This window comes from Calonectris borealis, chromosome 1 (genome assembly GCF_964195595.1).
Source record: "Calonectris borealis chromosome 1, bCalBor7.hap1.2, whole genome shotgun sequence".
Classification (NCBI taxonomy): Eukaryota; Metazoa; Chordata; class Aves; order Procellariiformes; family Procellariidae; genus Calonectris; species Calonectris borealis.
In genome coordinates, this window is record NC_134312.1 from 68,617,936 (window position 1) to 68,640,199 (window position 22,264).

Here is a 22,264-nt window from a genome sequence, read left to right on the forward strand (position 1 = left end):
GAGATTAAAGGATCTGTAATTAGATTCAATACTCCATGTGTCTTAATGCCCAGAAAGGCCAAACCCTGTCTGCAGGCAATGGCAGTTGCCAGGATGATCAAAAATAATTCATAGATGCAAGTGAAAAGGAAGTTATGCACGCTTTCTGAAATAGTTTGTTCTTACTTGCTCTGTCTTGTTTCTGTAAAAAGAAAGGATAGGAAATCCCTCCAAATAGCTAGTAAACAAGTAGAACTTGGGGTTGAAAAGAAATAGCTTTACTTCTGCAAACAAATTGCCTAGATCTTGTAGGTAGTCCTCTATATTCAAGTCATGTTTCATTAGTTTTTCCTTTTGATCCTCCTATTTTCCTTACATTAAATATAGTGGTACCCAAAGCAAAATAGGCTATTAAATGTCTGCATTTTTTATATGTACATGTGTGTATGAACAGTGAAAAGATTTCTACATAGCACATAAACATAGTCACAAGAGCGCAGGTGCATCTTTTAATTAATAGTTTATACCAAATAATAATTAAGGTTTTTGTTTCAGTAATTTCCACATTTAGGTTAATAGTAATGAGCAAAATGAAGCTTTCTTTTGGCTGAATTAACAGCTGAGGGTAACACTTGAGGATGTGTTCGGTGTTGGTGACCTTCTGCAAACGAAGTGATGGTACTTGAGGGTTCCACTCTTCCCCAGTCCAGCTGCCCAGCGCTGGAGCTGACGGAAGCGTGCTCTGGACCACGCTCTGAATGCTCTTCTCTTTTACAGGCAAGTTAAAGATCAAAATAAGAAAGTAGCAAATCTGAAGCACAAAGAGCAAGTGGAGAAAAAGAAGAGTGCACAGATGCTAGAGGAGGCCAGGAGACGAGAGGATAATCTTAATGACAGCTCTCAACAGCTTCAGGTAACATGGGAATTGAATTAAAGCAATGTGGCCAATCAGCCAGGCTTAGCTACCTCGTGCTCCACTATACCCCCTGATCCATTTTCATAGCTGTTACTGAAGAAATTTGTTACTGATTGTTTAAAAGGACACATCTATCCCAGAGCACTTCAAAGAAAGCAGCCTCTCTCAGTTGGCTTCATAGCTTACCCCATTTTTATAAAAGGGAAAAATACTTTCAGCTGTCAACTCAGTTATGAAGTGCATCATTGGAATAATTTTATCAATTCAGCATTGAGACTGGTTTGGCATTTCTTTCTTCGCTGCTCTTCTGATAGCCTTTTTCTTTAGCTGTTTTGTGTATTTTCCCAACTGGTTTTACCTTATATTGGTGCATTTTCTCCGGTAAAATGAAAGATAACCAAGTAAGTATTCTTATGGTAAATTGAAATTATTCTGAGGTAACTGGAGGACCATGTTTCTGTGTTTACTCATCCTTGTTTGGCTGTGAAATCCTACTCTACCTCATGAATTCGTGGTATACTGACTAGTCAGTTTGCTTTATTTCTGAAATGATAACATGTTGCTGCCCCACAGAATTATCTAGTTACCTCAAATCTACCTAGGCATATGAAAGTCACCAGTATGAAAGCAAGTCAAATATTTCTCAGTGTGTATATGTTGATATTAGCTGTAGATGGTTTATCAAATGGTAAGTTTTCAAGTGCTGTCATAAAAATATTAATACCGTGAAATAAAGCAAAGATATTATGATGCTAAGTGAGGAGATAATAGGTACTTTGTCTGTGATTTCTTTAGTTTACAAAAATAATTTTCCTTTTGGTGAGTGAAAATAAACATGGAAACAGTAATCTACCCTTGAGAGCTTTTAAAATTATTTTTTAAATCTTTAGAGCGCAAGCCTTCTCATAGGTGTTTTCCTTTGTTATCCCAGGTTAAATCCTGTTTCTTATAACCAGCTACATATCTTAATACATCTACAATGAAGACATAGAATAAATCCTAATAGTTTACTAGGAAAGATAAATCCCCTCCTTAATTTAAGCAGATACTTCTTTACTCTGTTCTGTGGAATTCCAGGGGGATGGTTTCAACTGTTTAAGAACTTGTGAAAGAACCACAGAAACATGTGTCCATGTGGAATGCTCTCAGATGCACCATTTTGTGGTTTTCCCCCTCAATTCCAGTCCTGTATGTGCAGGGCACTGAAATAGTTAAGTTCCAAGTCTATGAAAATGATTTCATAACTGCAGGCTTTTAGAAAAGGCTGGGATCTGGGATTTCTACATCTGCTAATGGGTTTTGTGGCTGTAATGCTATGGCAATCCACAAGGCTCTCGTTATGTGGCAGCTTAAGTTCAAATAACACAATCCTCCTTGTATTAGTGAAATGTCTTTAAAAATTCCTAAAACTAATACAATATTTGGTTAGATTTGTAATCTGCATTTGAGTAAATCTATATTTTAAGTTTGAAAAGATAAGTGGTACTTGACATTTGCCTTGCAATTGTGCGCATGATGTCTTTATCAAATGATACCATTCCACAAGATGATCTTTTTTGTTTTGATGTAGCACTTTCAGATTTTAAAAGGTGTGGCTTTCTTTTCTGGCTTTTTTCCCCACAATTATTCTTTTCCTTTTCATTTTTTTTTTTTCTTTTACACAAATGGAATGCATTGGAAAAAGCCTGAAATTTGTTTTCTCTCCGCTCCTATTTGCATACTAAAATTGCTTTTTTTTTTTTCCCCTCCTCGTAAGTAAGTTAGGTAACGTGTTTGTGCAACTACACATAGCAATGGACGGACAGTGATATTCTGTTACTGATAATTTACGTCCTGTTAAAACCATTTAACACCAGTTTCTGATACTTGAAAGAGATTGTACAGCTTTGGTGGCAGCAGTGAGGCAGCTTTTCCTCAGAAATTAGGTGGCAAAAAATGGTGCTGCTTTGTATCAGGGTTGTTTAAGAATGTATAGCTGTCTTTGTAATGTACTATCCAATTCTTTACTTACAAAGTGTTTTAGCAGTAGAGGGATCATAAATATAAAACTACGAATAGCATAGTTAGCATAATTTTACTCTAAATATTTCCTCTTTTTCAATTTCAAAGTAAGCAACTTATGTTTAGGAACAAGAAACAAATGACTAATTGTATCTTTTGAGAAAGCCAAGTTGTTTGATATTTTTGTCTTTTTCTCCAGTGTTACTTTGTTGTATGTTGGTGGTCTAATAGGGAAGCTAAAATTGGGAACAAAGATGTCAAAGTGTATGATTTTATTATCTTTACCTTTTTCCATTCAAGTTTTCCAATTAGAGATGCCTATACAGCAGTACATGCTTTTTTCCACTTTGCTTATGTTGTGTTTTATTCTGCACTGGTGTCTGCTGCTTTCTATATAATTATATGCAAGTATTTCTCAGATTAAAAATAGACATTATTAAATGTGTAGAAGAATTTAAGATTGAAGTGGGATGTGATAGTCAACAATGAAATGTGTAAGTTATCATAGTATTAATATTATTTGATTTTCCCTAGTGCCTTTCCTGCTTTTGTGAACCTAATTGTCCTGTTTGGGTGGGCTCAATTTTAGAGAGTCTTTCCCCATATTCAACACAAGGCTGAAGGGAATGCTTTCATTCACAGATGAAAAAGGTCTGTATGCTCTAATGAAAATATCAGGCTAAGGTAAAATACGGAGTGTTTAATGACAAGTGACAGGTTCAATAAAAACTCCTTCCTTTAGAAGAGCCCTCTGCTTATAGCCTCCCTCTCTCAAGGACTGCAACGTTTTGGTTTCCTGGAGGTAAAATTTACTCAGGACCACATTTCAATTTGTTAGTTATGGAGACCTGTCTTCTCCATAGACTCGAAAGGGCACTGCCTTCTAATCAATTAAAAAAAAAATTAAACCTGAGAGGAACGTAGATTTTTTTTTTTTTTTTTTTTTATGCAGCCATTGTTGGCTTTGGGGTCAGGACACACAAGCACCAATTTCAGATAATTTTGGTCTTGGTGGTTTTGGCTGGAATTAATAATAAGACATTATGAAATGCTTAAAAATATATGATCTGCATGTTCTTCGGTTGACCGTCTGCAATCCAGTCAAATAAACACGCTCCCAAGCACATACTCCACTCCTCCTCTCTCTGTCCCTAACAGGCATGTGGTTTCTTTCTTCCTGAGTCCAGTAACAAAATGTTCGTTTATTCAGAGAACTCTGATGGTGGAAATTTGGTATTTTGGGGAGTGGGGGAAGAATGAAAACCATAATGTCTCAATTGTAGTGAGATGGATGAATGGCTTTCCAAATTTGTCTTTTCCTCCTGGGTTCCCTTAAACCACAACTCTCCAGAGATCTGAGAGGTTAACGAGTGTCTGGTCTATAAGCAGGATAAAAAAAACAAGATGTTGAGCTCAGATAAATTTTTGCTTCAAGTAACTAAAGCTCAGCTATTGTGAAAAGGAATTGATATGCTGTCTTGTCCTAGAAAAGTAGTATTTACTGAAATTTAATGATATTTGAATCGGTACTTGGAACTGACATCTGGAAGGTAGTATGCATATTTTCTTATTCTATCACTGCAGCATCTTCCAGAGTTTTTAGGAGGAATTTTTAGAATATCTTGTGGCATGGAGTTGCATACTATTGGATCTGTATTGCAGCAACTATCCATCAGTCTTTAATTGCTACTGACAAACTGTATGTCCAGAAGCTGTGTAAAATATATTTGAATGCTTTAATGAACAACTGTAACACCAAGTAAATTTATTTATTTTTTTCTTCTTTTTCCACACCCAAGTTTAGATAATTTAATGTATAATTCCTAACCCATGAATTATATACTGAAGTATATGTTGTTTGTTCCTTGTGATTATATAATTCTTTTATCATATTGAGCATTAAATAGGAAAAATATCCTTCTAGTGGAAAGAACTGAATTTTCAATCGAATGTGCAATTTTTTGTTCAGTAGTGCTTTTACTGGGATGCAGGCAAAGCTCGATGAAATGGTTAGGTAGCCAAATACCTTTTTATTAAATGAACGTTCTAAATTCGTTAAATATCAGGAACTATTTGATATGAGGCACCATAGCATGTACACACAGTCAGTATCAACATTAAAAAATACGAAAACCCAAGTGAAGCCCAGAACATCTGGTCTTAAATTACTGAAGAATTTCCTCTTGACATGCTATGATTGGATCTTGAGGGTATGGTGGCTGAAGTTTTTTCATCTGATCTGTTGATGGTAATACCATGCCATGATGAAAATGATGTTTTGTCGTCTTTCGGCTGTTAGTAAGGAGAGATCGTGCTTCTCTAATTAATCTATGAACTTGCTTTTGGACAGTGTGTACAAAGCTTCTGAGGAAATGGTTAGATTTAAAGAAAAGCTTTCCAAACTTAAAGTTCAAGATTTCCCCCATAACTTTCTAGGCATCATCAGCTTTGAAGCAAATTGGTTATGCTAGTTAAATGGTGTTACATGTTTTCCTGGGATAAGTGAATTTCAAGTGCTGAGTTCCTGGCTTAATTTCTCTTCCATATAGACCCCTGCCATATCAGATTCCATCCTTGCCTGCCAGCTGAGTGGAGTGTACTTTCTTTATCCCTTGGATAGCACAGCTCAACATGTTAAGGCCCATGAAACTGTCAGCTACTCCATTTCAGCCTGGTAGAAATCTATTCTTCAATGCCATCTTGCATCTGCGGGATTTATTCCAGAGAACAGTCTAACATATCAGACCTGTATTTTCTCATTGAGCTCAGATCCATCTTTGGGAATTATGCAGATCAAAATGTTCTTTTTCTCTCCCTTCCTCTCCCAGTACTTTTTAGACATTGATTACATCAGGGAGAAGTTTGGGCCTCCGTGTCCCTGGATAATTCTCTGTGCTGCCCAGCCTTGTAGGTGTTAGTGTTCCTTGGGCCTGACTATATGCCATTAGCACCTACGCAGGTGGCTATAATTTCACTAAGTGGTGTATTCAGTTCGAGGTCATCCTCCTTCTGTCCTCTAGGACAGAACTGATGACATAAAGCGCTGAAAGGGTATGAATTCGCTTTGCAATTCAGTTTTTAAGAAATTTGTTAGCATTTTTTGAAGAGGTAACTTTTTCTTGTCAGTCACCAGATCATTCCTAGCTCACCATAAAGGATGAAGCTTAACATTGTTATATGTTCTTGATAATTAAGCAAATACATGATTCAGAGTTCACAGATGATGTGAATCAGAATTGTACTGTCTGTTTCCCAGTATTATGTAGGACTTTTGTTAATGAAAATGCAGCAGGTATGAACAAATACAGGCTCTAAAGAACAATCATGCCTCATAAAAATCTAAATGGAATAAATATATGAAAATTACTCCTCCTTTTTCATTTGGGCTAGATGCAATGGCAGCCAGTAGGTAGTTTTGGGATCAACTGACTCTCCAACCCTTCCTCTTGAGAGATTCTGTGACAGCTGGCTATGCATTAGAAAACAGGACATACATATGCAGTAGAGACTTTAATACATATCATGATTTGTTGGTAATGTAACATTCCAGTAACAATTTAAATTTCCATCAGCTTTTACAATATGTTACAGAAAATACAACAAAAGTTGCATTCTGTACTTGGAGGGTTGTGATTTTCAGCACAGTGTGTGGAGTTACTGTACACACAAGCGAATATTTAACCCTGGCAAGCAGATGCCTGGAGAAAAACTAGCTCTTACTCTTATCATGTCATAACTCTGCCTGTCAAGAGAGCTTTTCCTAACTTTCCTGGATGTCTGGGAGAAGTTCCAAAAATGATGACCTTTTAGCTAGGCTTTTTGTGACTTATAGTGAAGGGAAGTTTCTCGGGGCGCGGGGAGGCAGAGGCGGGGATTACTTTGAGTTTTAGTCTTTTTTGGGGGAATTAAAAATTCATAATTAAGCATTCCTGGATACATCTACTTATGTGACGTAAATAGTGTATGTATGAACAGCCTCGCTTCATATTTTGTTATGTCTGTGTGAAGTAATACAGTAGTTACAGACAATACTTAGGTATGGTATTCTTCATTTGCAATGCTCTCCAATGGAAAAAAGACTTAAGAATTTTCACAATGTTGATACCATAATAATTTTTATCATTTAACATCGCAGAAACAGGACTAGAAAGAAATGCTAGTTCATTGAATAGTGGAAAAATACTGCATGGTACCAAAAATCAGTGCATAATATGAAAGAGCGTCATCATGAAATTAGGTGTTCATGTAAAAATTACGCTATTGGATTTTCATCTCAGCAAGACAGTAGCGCACATAAAAATTAGCTTCTAGCTAAAAGAGACGGTTTCTTCCATTTTCCCTATTGAAGTCATAAAGTGCAACTTTATTTTGAGAAAGATCATGAAGACTTGCTAACAGATTGCCAGAAAATAAGCAGCAGAAAATAGGAAAATTATCTTGACAAACAAGAAAGAATGAAGTTAAGTCCTGCAGCATCTGCTCAGATGAGGTCCTGTTCTTAGGAATATTAGTCCTTTTCATCTCTTATCCTTTTGGATCTGATGGACTTTGCGAGACAGTAAAATCTGCATTTACTAAAAGGAAGCTCATCAAGACAAACTTTCGTACACGTTAAGCTTTAACAGTATTTAAGAGTCTGTTTCTAATACTAATTTTCCCGATTTTCCATACAGAAATCTGATATCTGTATTTCTCCAAACAGCTGCATACAGACAGAGTATATAGTAGTATGGGTGACCATTAAAGTGTAAGTTTACCTCTCCCATTTCTTAATTTTCTTGAATTTGTGAGATTTTTCGTGTGTTACTATTCTTACAATGTAAGCTGTGAGGCCTGAGCAGATTGTGGGGACAGCCCTGTCTCCAGTTTTAGTAGAGGCATTTTTTCTGATGAATGTTTACAAGGTCTGACTAACTTTACTGTTGCTCATGTGTGTAGTGTTGCATGTTGAAGCAACAACAAAAATAATATACTTTTGAACATGAAAATTATTTGTCTCAGAAATGGATTTCTCTGTTGCTTTATGAATTGTTCGGTTATGTTATTAGAGAAGGGAGATGCATGTTTTTCCTCCATCTAAAATATAACAATCATTTCTGAATATCAGAATAAATACATGACCTTGTTCTGAGGTTTGATATGGCAGTTCTTATAGAGACAGAATCTGTCATTTCTACATAATCAATATTTATGGCATTAAATATATTGTTCAGGAATTACCTTCTTCTATATTTGACCAGAAGAGAGCACTCCTTACAGAATACATGGTACCGTAACATTTACAGAAACTAAGCTTGAAGAGACTTGACATTTGGAATGGATAAGCGTATCCCTGGACAGACAGCCATCTGCTCTATTTGTTTTCACTTTACAGTTTAGTTTACCGTACATTTATTATGTGCAGGTTAGACCTATTCACTGCCTTGACATCTTTAAAAAAGATGAACCATTTGACTCTGTCTTCTTATATAATGTAAAAATGCTCTGCAGTTTTGAACAGACAGCTGGAAAAATTTCATGAAAGTTGCTATTTACAACTAACATTAGGCAGTCTCCCAATTATCCCAGTATTTCCTTAACTGCAAATTGAGATTTGTAGTGAGAGAAAGCTATTATATGGCTTGAGAGTTTTTAATAGAGGAAAGAGGACTCCCTACATCCTAACGTTTCTCTGTGATCCGTCAGGACTATTATTCTCCAGACACACTTTCACCCAGTCTTTTCTGCAGAAACATTAGGTGTCAGTGGAAGGTGAAACCTGCTATTTGTACTCTCTTGCCTGTTTGGCAAAGAGCAGGGTTGGTACCCTTTGTCATATGCCAGAAACTAAGTACAGTGAAGACTGGACAGCTGAATGTGTGCCAACAACCTTAACCACTACATGTTTTTTGTATGGATTTTTTTTTTCCCCCCAAGATTAGTATCTGAGTTCAAACTCCTTTCCTAAAAACTGTCAGAGAGATTAATGTAACTGTTGACAACAGTGGTGTGGTTCCTGTGAGGAGGTCTCTCCTGAGGGTAGAAAACATTGAGGGCCAGATTTAAGCAAAACAATGGGAGTACATTCAAGGGGAAGAATAGCTCTCTTTTCATTTTGGTGTCTTATTTCATGAGCCTGAGAAATGGCAATAAATTTGCAATTTTTTCCCCTCTTCTGATTTTTTTTTCCCCTCTCTCTCTCACGAGCTTATTTTTTTACTTGCTGTGTTGAAAATGGTTTCTAACTCATCTCTCCCCAAGAATAAAAATGCCCAATTGCTGCGGCTCATTTCATAGTCTCATTGTTTAATAAAATTGCTTTTCTGCCTTATTCTTGTTTTGGCCAATAGAAAAGGGAAGGGGATGGGGTGATGATGGGGACCTAAAGAGAGACTGAATTCAGAATTTATTTAAAAAAAAAAAAAAACATATGGAATTTTTTTTTAGTTCTATACCTGTGGCAACAAATGCTTCAGCATTTCCTTTAAAAAATTTCCTCTAATTCATTTCAAGTAGTAATAAACCTAATTAACTTCATTCTAACTCAGTATTATTCCTTAATCTTGCTTACTAAGCTGCCCAAATTGCTGTCACCTTTAAACTACTCTTTTTTGGGTTTTTTTCGCCCTATAGAAACAAGCCTATTCTGTCTTTAATTAGCACTTTTCCTGTTAAATTTTCCTCTTTGGCTAAAATTTACACTCTCTTAGGATATATCAGAACAACTTACTGTGATGTGCAAATATTTGCTGGGATTGAGGCTTAGGCTGCAAATTGTGTATTCATAACTGACTGAAGGTTGTAAAATACTAGAAGTCAGCACCACTCCTTTCAACTGTTGAATTTTGTTTGAGGTACACTCAGATCTGAATGCAGGTGGTGGGAAAAACTAACTATATTGGTATGACTTAGTCTTTTACTAAGGATTAAAGGAGGATGATCTCCTTAACGTTCTAGAAAATGTCTATAGTCGGTTAAAATTCATCAACAAATTCAGTTTAGGACATTGTGTTGGTTTTGTTGCTGGTGTTTGAATTCTACCTAAGTCTTGGTATTTTTGAGGTCAGATGGTTTTCCAAAGCAGGGTGTGAAAAGCAAGGGAATAAAAGCTGAAGGAATTTAGTGTCCCAACAACAGTTATCCATGCCCTTCTAGGGCACAGCTTTCTTCTCCATGCCAGTCACCACCCATGTACTTTTCTCTTCCTCTTTTTGAAGAACCATTGAGTATTCTTAAACTGTAAATGTTTTTTGCATTGTAAGTACATATGTCCCAGTGCTATGGAACAATTACTGGTTTATGCTGAGGTAATGTATCTCGTTAAAAATAGCAAATGTAGTATTTTCTGTAAATGAGACTAAATTTCTCTAAATTTCTGAATTATATTTATTGATTTATTCAGGATATTTAAATGAAAGATAACTTATATAGCTCCACAAGTATCTCATAACGCTAACTCATGGATAAAATAGCAGATGAAATTCAGTATGAGTACATATTAATATATGTCAGGAGAAACAATCTTAAATATATGTACACAATTGATGGGTTCTGATCTAGCTATATTACCACATGACAACAATCTTGGAATTAGAATAAATATTTTCATGAAAATACTATTGGTTAGCAGAACTATTTAAAAAAACAATGTTGAGAAATGTTAAATGACAAAACAGAAAATACTACTATGCCACTGTATACATCAGCAGTGCATTCACCTCTTGAATAATGTGCAATGATGTGGGCCATCCACCACAGAAAGGATATGGCAAAAGTAGAAAAGATAAAGAAAAGGAAGTAAATAGTAAACATAAGGACGAGCTTCTGTTCAAACAGTTATTAAATAAATTTAAACACTTGAACATGGAAAAGAATGAGTGAAGACAAGAGCCAGGGAGTACTTTTTGCAGCTTTGCAGGCTGAGGACAATAGATGATTGTTTTGGAATATTTAGGGCTAAAGAAAAACAATAACTATTTTTCTCCTTCCTTTGAACTAGTTCAGGCTTTTATAGAAACAATTGGAATTCCATACAGAGAAGTGAGAATCTCACAGAATATGAAGAGTTTCCACTTTCTCATCCTTTTGCTTTTTATGCCAGTGAATTTAATTGGTAATTTTTATGAATGTTGTGATGCTATATTGCCTGTTTAAATGCTACTATCAGTGTAACATTGAAAATACACCAACAAGAAGCTGTTCTTTTCAAATACTTCATTTCAGTATTTTTAAACTCATTGTTTTCTGATGATGTTAGTATCTAAATGTCCAATTTTTACTTTTTCTTTTCAGTATTCTGTTCTTATCAATTGTATCTAATAGGTTTCATGTTCCATATCTGCATATGAATTGACTGCTGCTGCACACCTAAGTCATTCCGTTCTTCCTGATCCTTTCTTGCTGAAATTTTTTAAAGTTTCTGTTAGTGTATCCAAGTCATCGGTATGTTTATTTCCTGTCTTCAAATGTATCCTTAGACTTTCAGATACAGTGGTAAAGCTGACCTGTGCATTTACTGGTCAAGGTATTGAGAACAGAAACCAGTTTTTAATATTTTAAGCAAAACATTTCCCTAAATTAATATGTGTATATTGGTTAGTAGCTGAATCCAGGTGGTACCAAGACAGATCTTTTCCTTGAAATTAACTTGATGCATCTGGCTTCCAGGGGGATTGCGGGTGGGTTGGGGTGTTCCCAGATGGTGTAAGAAATGTTGATAATTTAATTCTGACATGAAATTGTTCTGATGATCTCTAGTTTGAAGTTGGGGAAATAGGAGCACATCTGCGTGGAGTGAAGGTAATAATGTTGGGGATTTTTTACATTAAGTAAAATGAATAGTGTTTAGCAATAGCATCTCGCTAGACTGGAACTGATGGCTGCTTTAAAGGAAGCAGCTCCTAGCACAAATACAATAGCTACTCTACTATGATGAAGATCAAGAAAGAGGCATCAGAGACTAAAATGAATGTATGAGACCAGAGGTGAGTGCAGCCATTCCCTTCAAAATTGAGAGAGTGGGAGAGATTCAATGGCATCAACTGCTGAGTAAACATTTCCTCAGTGGTGTTGTATCATTAGCAAGTTTTGTCATATGTTCAGCTATGAAAAAGAGGGAAGACAAGAGAAAGTGAACTTTTACAGCTGGCAGTCCATGCGTGCTACTTCTGCTGCTCTTTTTTGCTGAATGACTGAAAATGAGCAAAGCAAGGTAGGTCTTTCAACTACTGTGATATATTAGTACAATGATGATGACAGGACTGACATTGGCAAGGAGAGTTCAGAGGAATAGGGCTGTATCAAGGGAATAACGTATGGGTTCGAGCTTCGTATTAATAGTGCAGTTAGTTAAAACTGCCACTGTTTTTTACTGTAATCCCCTATCAGTTTAGGAGTCTTGAGTCATAGTATTGATTTACGTGTGAAGAAGAAATCTTTTTAGAGTACCATTTCCCCAGTTAGCCTCTCAAAAAAAAAAATCCAAAACAGCAAAAAAACAACCAAACAAAAAACCACACAAACAAAAAAACCCATAACAATTACAGACATCTATTGCTTTTGCTCACTTCAGAACATTTTCACAGCTGTATTGTCAGCCTTGGGTCTCATTCCAATAGTCCGTGCAGTGACCCACTGTGGTTAGATAGAAGCACCGTCCCTGTAGGTTTTAAAAAACACAAATGTGGTAATTTGCAACAGCTGAAGCAAAATGTTGAAGCTGTTGGCACCCTGCATGAGGTGCTAAATGGTAAATCTGGTTGTTAGTATTGGCAAGGTACTTCAGTCTGTCTAGGTTGTTGCTAATGAAAAGTGCCTATAGAAAACTAACATACCTAACTGATTGCTGTGTTGGGAGCGCCAAGCTTAGAGTAACAGGAAAGAAGTGTCAAAAGCATGGTAGCTATCAGGAAGAGACGTTGCCAGTTTCTCATGGAAATAATCAGTTCTGCCTTTCCCTTTTAGGCCTGTGTAATAGTGCCTACAACTGTTTGTCCTTTTCTTCTCCTTCCTCTCTGTTGTCTTTCAAGAAATGTGTAAATAATCTAGATTCCAATGGAATTCCTCTTCAGTAGCAGAGAAGGGTATTGGAATTACAGAGCTTTATGACGGACATAATTCAACTAGTATTGATTAGGATCCTTTCTTATTGTTACCACAAGTTCTGTGTATTCCACATTGCTCCTGATGTTGGACAAAAGTGCTATACATTTTGGAAACACTTTTTTGAAAGTAACACACCTGAGTGGTAACACATAAAATATCTTGGAACAAAAAAAAAAAATCAATGGCTGGAGTTGTTCATCCATTTTTGTAGACATACTGTATAATGTTTATAAACATTATGCAATGGATACAATATATACAAATGTATACATTTGTAGCAATTTTCAGGCAATAATAGCAATATGCACAAGTTTTGTTAAGGACTTCATATGTGTTCAAGAAATAGACAGTGAAAAATTAAGTATTTCTCTTCACTAAGTTTTCACTAAGATTTTTTTTCTCCCCTGTCACTTCCCTTTCATTTAAATTAGCGCCATTAAGAGTAATATATATGTATCTGAATATTATCTGTAACTATCTGTCTTTAGAGTTGAGATATTTCTTTCCCAATTTTCATGGATTTGTGGGGTTTTTTCCCATGTAAATATCTTTTAGGGACAAATGCATGCGCGTTTTGCCCTTAGGATTATACATATGTCACATATGGAACATTATTTATATCTTGATATACCTCAGAATTATTTCTTTTAGTGATAGCTGTTATTCAGTGCTAATGTCATTGTATTGCATTGCCATTTTGTCTGTATTTTTCTGCTGCTTCGTTGTGACCTGTATGTTTAGGAACAGAAATGAGTTCACATAACTTCTGGTGGATGAATTAGTTCTATATTTATTTTCTTAGCATGTGGAGAAGAGCATTTTTTTTACAGATGCTTACCACTTCAGTTAGCGTCTATATAAGTAATCTTGATACCAACATATTTCCCATCATAAATTTGCCATGTTATTTTACAGACATATTTTACTATCTGAATGAGATTTTTTCTTTCTTCTTTAATGAGGTAGGTAGCCACACGGACTTGTGCAGGGTAAAGCAGCTGCCTGCCCGTTTTTGTTTTTCGTATTTTATTAACTTCTGTAGTTGAGCACGTTTTATGATTTTCTTTCAAGTGATTGTCCATATATATAACTTTTAAAGTGTGCATCCTTCCCGTGTACACAAGAGCAGATATTTTTGTCAGCAGCATAATTTATAGTCCTGCATCATACTTGAGTGTTCTCCTGCGCTGCAGCAATGATACTCAAGGAACAATGCTGTCCAAACACCACTCCATTTTCTACCTTTCTATTTCAAAAGAAAAATTCACTGGCCATTTCTCATAAACTGTTGGCTTCCTTTTTTTTTTCCCACCATGCTAATTTTAATGCACTGACTCATTATATTTATCATGTCTGGAAATAATTTTTATCCATTTTTTCTTTTTACTATAAATATATTTTTGTTCTTTCTGCAACTGATGATCCACAAGTGCACGCATATTCTGAGTGTACACGTCTTCTCTTTTTCCATTGTGGTACTCTTAGGAGAATGTACTCATCGCTTTCTGCTGTCCCTCGTGTTTTCAGTGTGGCATATGCAGTGCTGTGGCCAGCTTTGTTGCACTTCCCTCTCAACCCCTAGTGGAATGAAATTCTTCTACTGCAGTTTTTCTCCTTTTGCCTCCTGTAGTTATTTTTCTGCATTTATGCAACTTGTCAGGCTTGAATTCCAATCCATGTGTCTTATTTGGCAGTTACAATTTTCCAGATGTTGACATATGTTGTCCTAATGAGATAGTCATCGTGTATCTCAGGTCTGATCTCTCCAAAGATGAGGAAACGTTGGTCGAGGAGCTCCTGCTTGGCAGTTTCTGTCTCTTCAGCTCTCAGGCTGTTCCTTTCATGGAGGAACTCATGATAATTACATATGCTGTTCCTGTACTTACGAAAATGGCCTTTTTGGCTCACCCTGTGAGAAACAGGGACTTCATATAAACCTAATACTTGGATATACTTAGCTTCTGCCTAGACAGACAGAGGTTTCCCCATCACAGGTAACCCCCAATACTTGTTCTTTTACCAATTGAGGGCATCAAGACAGTTGTATGCAACATTAGCATTTGTAGTTATTCTATAAACTCCACTGTTTGTTCATGCCCAGCAATATATATACTAGCAGCTGTTTACATGGTAGTTTGCCTTTCTGTTACTTTATTTTCAGAATCTTTAGTATTGGATCTATGTTTATTTGTGGTTCATGCTACATCTTGATACCAAGCTATACACTACCCTAAAGGTATTTCCTTCTTCAGAAATTTATGAAGTCGTCTTTTATTTGTCTTCAAGACAGCATGCTTTTTTTTTGTTGCCATCTTCTTCAGCAAATGGTGATGAATACAGAGAGAGAAACAATTCACCATGGACATCTTCTGCTTTGGATGAGTTGCACAGGGACCCCAAACACTCTTTTTGAGCTAGATTCTATTGTAACTAGCATTCTGGTTATGTACCATGGTGTTCTGTTCAGCATTTACCCAATGTGTATCCTTGAAAACCCATTAAGTCAAAGTATTGTCTCATCAGTGTAAGAGGTATTTCCCCATTTATGAGTGACAATTTTGCATGCTTTTTGTGTTCAGAGACTTCTTCAAGTAGTTGATCAGCATGTGGAACCAAATGAAGGAGATTCACCATTCTCACCTGAACTTTAAGTCCCTATGATTGTTTGCTTCTGAAATCAAATGAAACTGTAATACCACCTTTCGGTACCACCACATTGTATATTTCCTTTAAGCTTCAGGACCTTGTTAAAAAGGTCTGCAGGTTTTTACAAGTATTTTTCAGAGAAAAACAGAGATTAATTAACAAATTGATTTATTTTCATCAGTTGTCCTCTTCTGAAGAGTAGCCTTCTGATTTTGGCATAACACCTTTCCTTCTGGGTTCAGCAGTGCAGTAGTTCAACCAACACTGCAGAAACCCACCTTCCATGATCTAGTTGAGAGTCTTTTGGCATCTTTTGGTAGACTCCTGAGATGACAAACCAGAAGTCCTCAGTAATGGGCTGACTACAGTAGAACCAATATTTCCTCTTCACATTTGATACTGGTTATGGCTGAAGACAGGAAGCAAAGGAACTTTATGGAAGAAACTTAGTAAGATTTCAATTTTTCATATTAATCAACCAGCATGCACTTTAGAGTTGCAGTTAATCAAGCCCTCATATTTTTTAACTCTGAAAAATTCCTAACATTTGTAGATGGGCTGCCTCCAAATGTTGGTGAAGAATTTGTTGTATCAGTAACTAAATAACAGCTTGTACCCAGGAGGAAACTTTAAGTAGTACTTGAGGTAGCTGACAGTCCTGAGTTCCCAGGTTCCACTTGTCTAGTGGAAGGTCAGTTCACAAATGAGGATTTTTCTTTCTGGGGAGAGTTTTGTTCAATCTAGAATGGACTGAGATCATTATCATTAGATTTTTTATCTAGGTTATGGCTTCTTGAGGAAATACATGGTAAGAAAGAGCAATAGTTCACAGGAATAAATGCTTGTAATAATGTAATGATTTCAGCGTTTAAGAAATAATTGATTCCTAATTCAAAACACTTCCAGTACTGTGTTCTTCCCTTCTGGTCTATGAAAGCACACAGGTAAAATGTGCTATTGCATTAATTACGGGATTGTATGAAAATCATCTTTCCATAACTAGGTGATTGGCTAGTCCTAGAAATATTCTTAACAGTTAAAAGAAGCATTTCATTGCCTTCTCAAACTGTTAACTAATCTTTCCCAAGAGTTAACTAGAGGAATCCACCTTAATTCCAATTCAAAGAGTGAAATTAGGTCATAAAGACCTTTGTGAGTCTAGTTTAAGACACAGTTATGAAGAAGTTTGCCAGGATACCTCAGATTTAATTGAACCTAAATGCCTCGGTGAAAACTCATATCCTATTTCATGCACTTTCATAAAACTTCATGGCAGATTACACATCACATGAATGCAGGATAAATTAAATTGATACATCCTTTTAACATGCATCACTTGGACATCCTACCACTTCCTTCCTGAAGTGAAAGAAAAAGCCCAGAAATGTGCGTCAGTCACACCTCCTTTTCCTTTCAGGCTTTCAGACAGACATGTATTAGAATGAGTTTTGCATACAAATCAGCTACAGATCATGGTATGGGTAGCAAAAATTTTTATTGTGCTTGAACTCTTGGCACTCCCGCAGTGTCAAATGGGTTTTTCATTTCCTGTGTACTGCCACCAGTGAGCATAAAGGCAGAGCTGTCTCTTCTATCCCAGTTTAATTCCATCTCCGCTGTGGAATCTTGTGCATATGGGACTCAGGAGGAGAGGGAGGGAGGGTCATGGAGATATTTGGGTAGGTAGTACATCTTGAAGAATCCAGTTACTGTACAGGTAAGTAATATTTTTTTTTCCTTTCTGAATAGTCATCTGTGTAAGCTTCATGAAAGGAGACTGCCACTGTTTATCATTCTGCGATTTTATCAAAATACATGAAGATAAATTTGCTCTCAGTGTCACATTCTAATGTATATATGAAGCAACTCAAGTTGCATTCTAGTTCTTGGAAAAAAGGACTGCAGGAAAAAAGTTATAATTGTAGTTATAATTAACAGAAGTTTTTCTCCAGGGTTTAATGCTTATCACAATAAAGATAGAATACTTCATGCAACTAAAAAGAGGAAAGCAGCAGCAGCATGGGTTGAAGGTCTGCATAAGCCTGTCATGTTTCAGAGTTTAGAGCCAAACAATTGGAAAAACATGCTGGTATGTTAAAAGGCAAATGCTGGTTTGCTTTTATTTACTTTTTCTCTATTAGTATGTTTTGTTTGAAAGAGCAGCTTGTATTTTAAAAAATAATAATTCAAATGCTAATCAATTAGTCATGATCAAACAGCTAGAAACAAAATAACTATTTACAAGTCTTGAGACTATTCTGCACTAGTGGAGGTGCTGTCTGGCTAAGCAACAATCTGCTACTCCTGCCAGGCATCGGTGTGGGTTTTTGGAGTGGTTACGCACATTGTGACACCGTTACAAGAGTAAACTTGCACATCTTTTGAGTAGGTTTGTCTGAGACACAAAGTGAAAACTTGTAACTAATCTGTTCTTAGTGGATGGGTTATTAGTATTAGACTAAAGTTAAAAGATCATTATTTCTAGGCAGTTATTTGTAAGTCAGCACTGGATTTTTTTAACTTGCAACCCTCCAGCGTATATGTAAAAGTTTGCGTATTATTTTAGGAAAACTAATTATATATGAATGCAGACTTTTCGAGTGCAGGTAATGTGGCACTGTCTTGATCAATTTTGGTACCATCAATTGCTCTTCCTCCCATACCTCAAGAATTCACCTGTCTGAATAGAGCACTACATAGTGTCAAGGTTAATACAGTGTCGAATTCACCTCTTAAATGTTTGCCTTGGATGAAGAGTGGACATACCTTATGTGTTAGAATGTTTTATTCTGCATTCTTATTTTAAAGCAGTTTCCATTTTACATGCAGCTGTTCAAATGAACCGTTCCCACTTGTGTTGTTTGAAATGGAGAGCTACACTTCCACACTTCCTTGGTTATCCATGAATAATATATCAAGAAGTACAGTCGATATTTATTGTGTAATGCAGATAGGCAAGTAAATATTTTTCACGTCTGGCACGGTTAATATTCTGTGCTGAGCTTTTTGTAAACTTGTTACTCATCTTTTTGATGAGTCTTCAGCTAGGCTAATCATAACCATAAAGTAGTTTTGGAAGATATTATCAGTGTTTCAGAAAGATTCAGAAAGTATGAAAACATATTCTGCAACTCCTGTTTTTGAAATGAAGATCTCTCTGTTTGTTGCTTTAGAAATCAGCAATTACTTGCTCTGTGAATCCACTTTGGAAAGTAACCATCAGCAGAAACCTCCTCTGCCTGCAAAGCCTAACAAATACTATTGCCTCTGCTAGTGGTTGAATACTAGCCTTTCTCTACACAAGGGCAGTGGTGCCAGAGGTCTTGCACTGGTCTGATACAAAGCTTTGCATCTCTGCTGGAACACTCTCATTGAAAGTGGCAGTCTTGAGACTGCCAGAAATGGTGTTCTTACAACAAGTATCCTTGGTGATGTATCCCAAGTCCTAGAAAGCAGGAATTAAGAAATAAGTCAGGTTCATTCTCTAAACTGCAATGACTAATTTTTGCATTATGAAGGTTGCAAGGTCAAATTTTCTCCAAGTGAGTCATCTTTTTCCATTTTTTACCTGGTGTGAAACACTTTCAGAGAAACAGTGGAAAATTTCAGTCTTAAACACAAAAGGACAGAAGATAAAGGGGTAAATCTGACAAAAAGCAAAATGCAAAAAAACCAAAGGGAAACTTTTTTGATTCTTCCACTGCTGCTGAGATGGCTAAAAAGTCCATGTGGTAACTTAAATGTGCATTAATATCTCATCCGAACCCTATGATTTAAACCAATCTGCAAGACAAGAAATGCAGAAATCTTCAATTGAGCTGCTCATTTCTGATAGATTTCTTAAGCAGCCATGGTCCAAGATGTTCATATATACCTGGCAGGACAGCCTGTTTGCAGTCTGTTGCAGTCTTTTGTCCAAGCTGCTACAGCAGGAGCTGGAGATACACGTTTATTTTCCTAGCAATATTGAAGTAAGGAGGGTCTCCTTTACAAATAACAATACCATTAATTTTGTATATAAGTTATACTGTTTGTATAAACCAATAAAACAATATATTTTCTGAGGAGCAATACAGTTTTCTTCAATGGTCTTTGAATATAGGTGGGACATCTGAACTTGTAACTGTGAAGATGCTCTTAATCGAAGAATAAATTTTAAGGTAGTCTTGATACTTGAATGTCTGAGATTCAGACAGCCCAGATGAACCCTTCATAATTTCTAGAAAGTTTTTGATGAAAAAATTCCTTGAAGACTTAATCTGAACAATGGAAAACTCTGTTGGGTTAATGTTTGCTTTTCTCCCCCTTAGCCTGGAAATGGCAAATTCGAAACTGCAGCACTATGTTTCCCTTCTTACCGCGCCTGCTGGTGAATGCGTGAGCAAATGGGCAATGCTGAATGCCTGCTACCTTCCCACCAATTCTACCTTCTATGCTTCTTTGGAACTGCTTACTAATCTTTATTTACCAACAACCTTCGCTTATCTATGCTGTATAATCTGACAAGAATGTGGTATATCCAACATGGAGGGCAGGCATTCTTGCTTTGAGGTTCTGCTTTGCTAGCTTTCTCCTTCTCTTTACTGTGGTCTTCCTCCTACTCTTGCATCACTTCATCTTTCTTTCCTTTGTATGAAGATAATTTGCCTGCAGTTTCGCCTTGGGAGGGAGAAACACATTTTGGTTGGCGTAGAACTTGGTTGATTAAAAGGCTGTAGTTCCAAACAAGTCGTCTTCACCTAGTCTCCCGTCATTTTCCAGGACAATCTACGTAAAAAGGATGATCGGATTGAAGAATTGGAAGAGGCACTCAGAGAAAGTGTTCAGATAACTGCAGAGCGGGAAATGGTGCTAGCACAAGAGGAGTCAGCCAGGATCAATGCTGAGAAACAGGTCTGCAATCTTATAAAGTCACTGGTAGTCCTCTTAGGAAAGTAAACAGACAGTAAAGTACTATTTTCCCTGCTTTACTGTGAAACACAGCTGGTTTTGTTTGATGGTCCTGTATCTCTGTTCTAACATTAGGTAACAGAACTCATAAAGTCTGCAAAGCCTTCATGATAAGTTGTATTTCATAGGTAAGATTTTATTGAAATTAAAAAGAAATATAACATATCCTGAGCTTTAAAATATTATTTTAAGTAGTAACTCTTCTGATCTGTCTTGCCTGTCAAAGCTATCTTGCTATGTGTAAGCATACTTCAGTTCACTGTATTGTTCATTGAATGTATTTAAAAACGATGATTTTTATTAGCGTAGTTGTGTTTATGGACCACAGTCTCGTTGCGCTTGCAAAACAACTGGATAAAGAGACAAATCCCTTGGCTTGGGCCAAGCATACACACAGAAAATACACATTTGTGTGTTAAAGCCACAAGTGTGAACTTTTATGCATGAATTGATTCTGTGCCACTGACGAGATACTCTGAAGAGTCATGTATGTGCCTGATTTTAACTCACGTAAGTAATCATCAAGAAAACACACCATAAGTAGTGAATAAAATTCCATGAGATTTTGATAAAGCTTTTGAAGCAGAAGCTGAACCTGGCATTCTTACTGTGCTTTTTGTGAGCCTCTTCAGTGTTTTTCACTGTTCCTTACTTGACCGTAATTAGCAAACAGGAGCATTTGGACAGTAGCATTGCAATGGCATGATCTCTTTGTCTTTGTTGTTTAAATAAAAAAAGTTCTGACTAACTGCACTTCAAAACATTTTTTAAGATTTTTTTTCCAACATGTATTCTTATATCACATACTTTAACTAAAAAGAAGATATAAAGATCTTAGTAATAATACAAGTTTTCAGGAAGAAAGCAACTGTTTCTCTTTAGGCTAGAGGCAAGCTCAGCTGTTTGCTGATAGACGTATTGAGGATAATTCTGGTTGCTGTACCCTAAGATCCTAGGCAATGTTATGGAGTTCACTTTCAAGAATGCCTTCTTTCCAAACTTCTTGTAGCCTTGAAAAAAATTTGCATGAAATAGGAATGTTAACTAGGTAGTGAATACCACACCAAAAATTAGATCTCCTTGAAAGGAAAATACGTATCTCAGAAAGGAGCAGGTTCTATGCTGAGATGCAAAAGTAAACAAAATAGTATGTGATTTGATGCCTAGGATGTCATAATTTTTTAATTTCTTTGTTACAAGACAAAGTGACCATTTTTATATTCTTTGAGCACCTACAAAACCCATAGAACTCACCGTTTTGTGATGTCTGTGCTCGAAACGCAGAACAAGATGCATAAGGCTTAGAGAATTTTTTGAGGGAATGTTTTGAAGAAGGTTAGAGTGTGTTCATTTTGTAGGGGTTAGAAGTATCTGAAGTTGGGGAAGTAAGCACAAAGATGAACACTTACCAATTTTATGCGTGCACAATGTAGGCTTGTATTAGAGAATGATCACAGGTCATCTCAGTATTGAAAGTGAAAGATGGGTGGAGTACGGTTTGCAAAGGATGAGTAGGTTACGTTTGATTCACTAGCAAAGAGGCATGCTAGTAGCGTAAACATGATCAAAGCTACAGACAAGGAGATTACTGTGCAAATGGGCACAACCTTCACAAGAAAGATTTTTGCATAGATCCAGACACAGAAGAACTTCAGTTATAGATGCAGTCAAGAAAGTCTTATATTAGAG

General features: G+C 36.4%; 1 protein-coding gene across 6 annotated transcripts in view; it reads left to right on the plus strand.

Annotated features, from left to right (window-relative positions):
- Positions 1-22,264, plus strand: part of ERC1 (ELKS/RAB6-interacting/CAST family member 1) — a 296,218-nt gene that overhangs the window by 153,366 nt on the left and 120,588 nt on the right. For 5 of the 6 annotated variants that reach the window (XM_075159301.1, XM_075159320.1, XM_075159339.1 and 2 more), the window contains exons 13-14: positions 757-892; positions 20,387-20,518. In XM_075159301.1, the coding sequence (XP_075015402.1) occupies positions 757-892; positions 20,387-20,518 (268 nt within the window). The remainder of the gene's footprint in view (positions 1-756; positions 893-20,386; positions 20,519-22,264) is intronic. The other variant, XM_075159329.1, reaches the window with a different exon arrangement.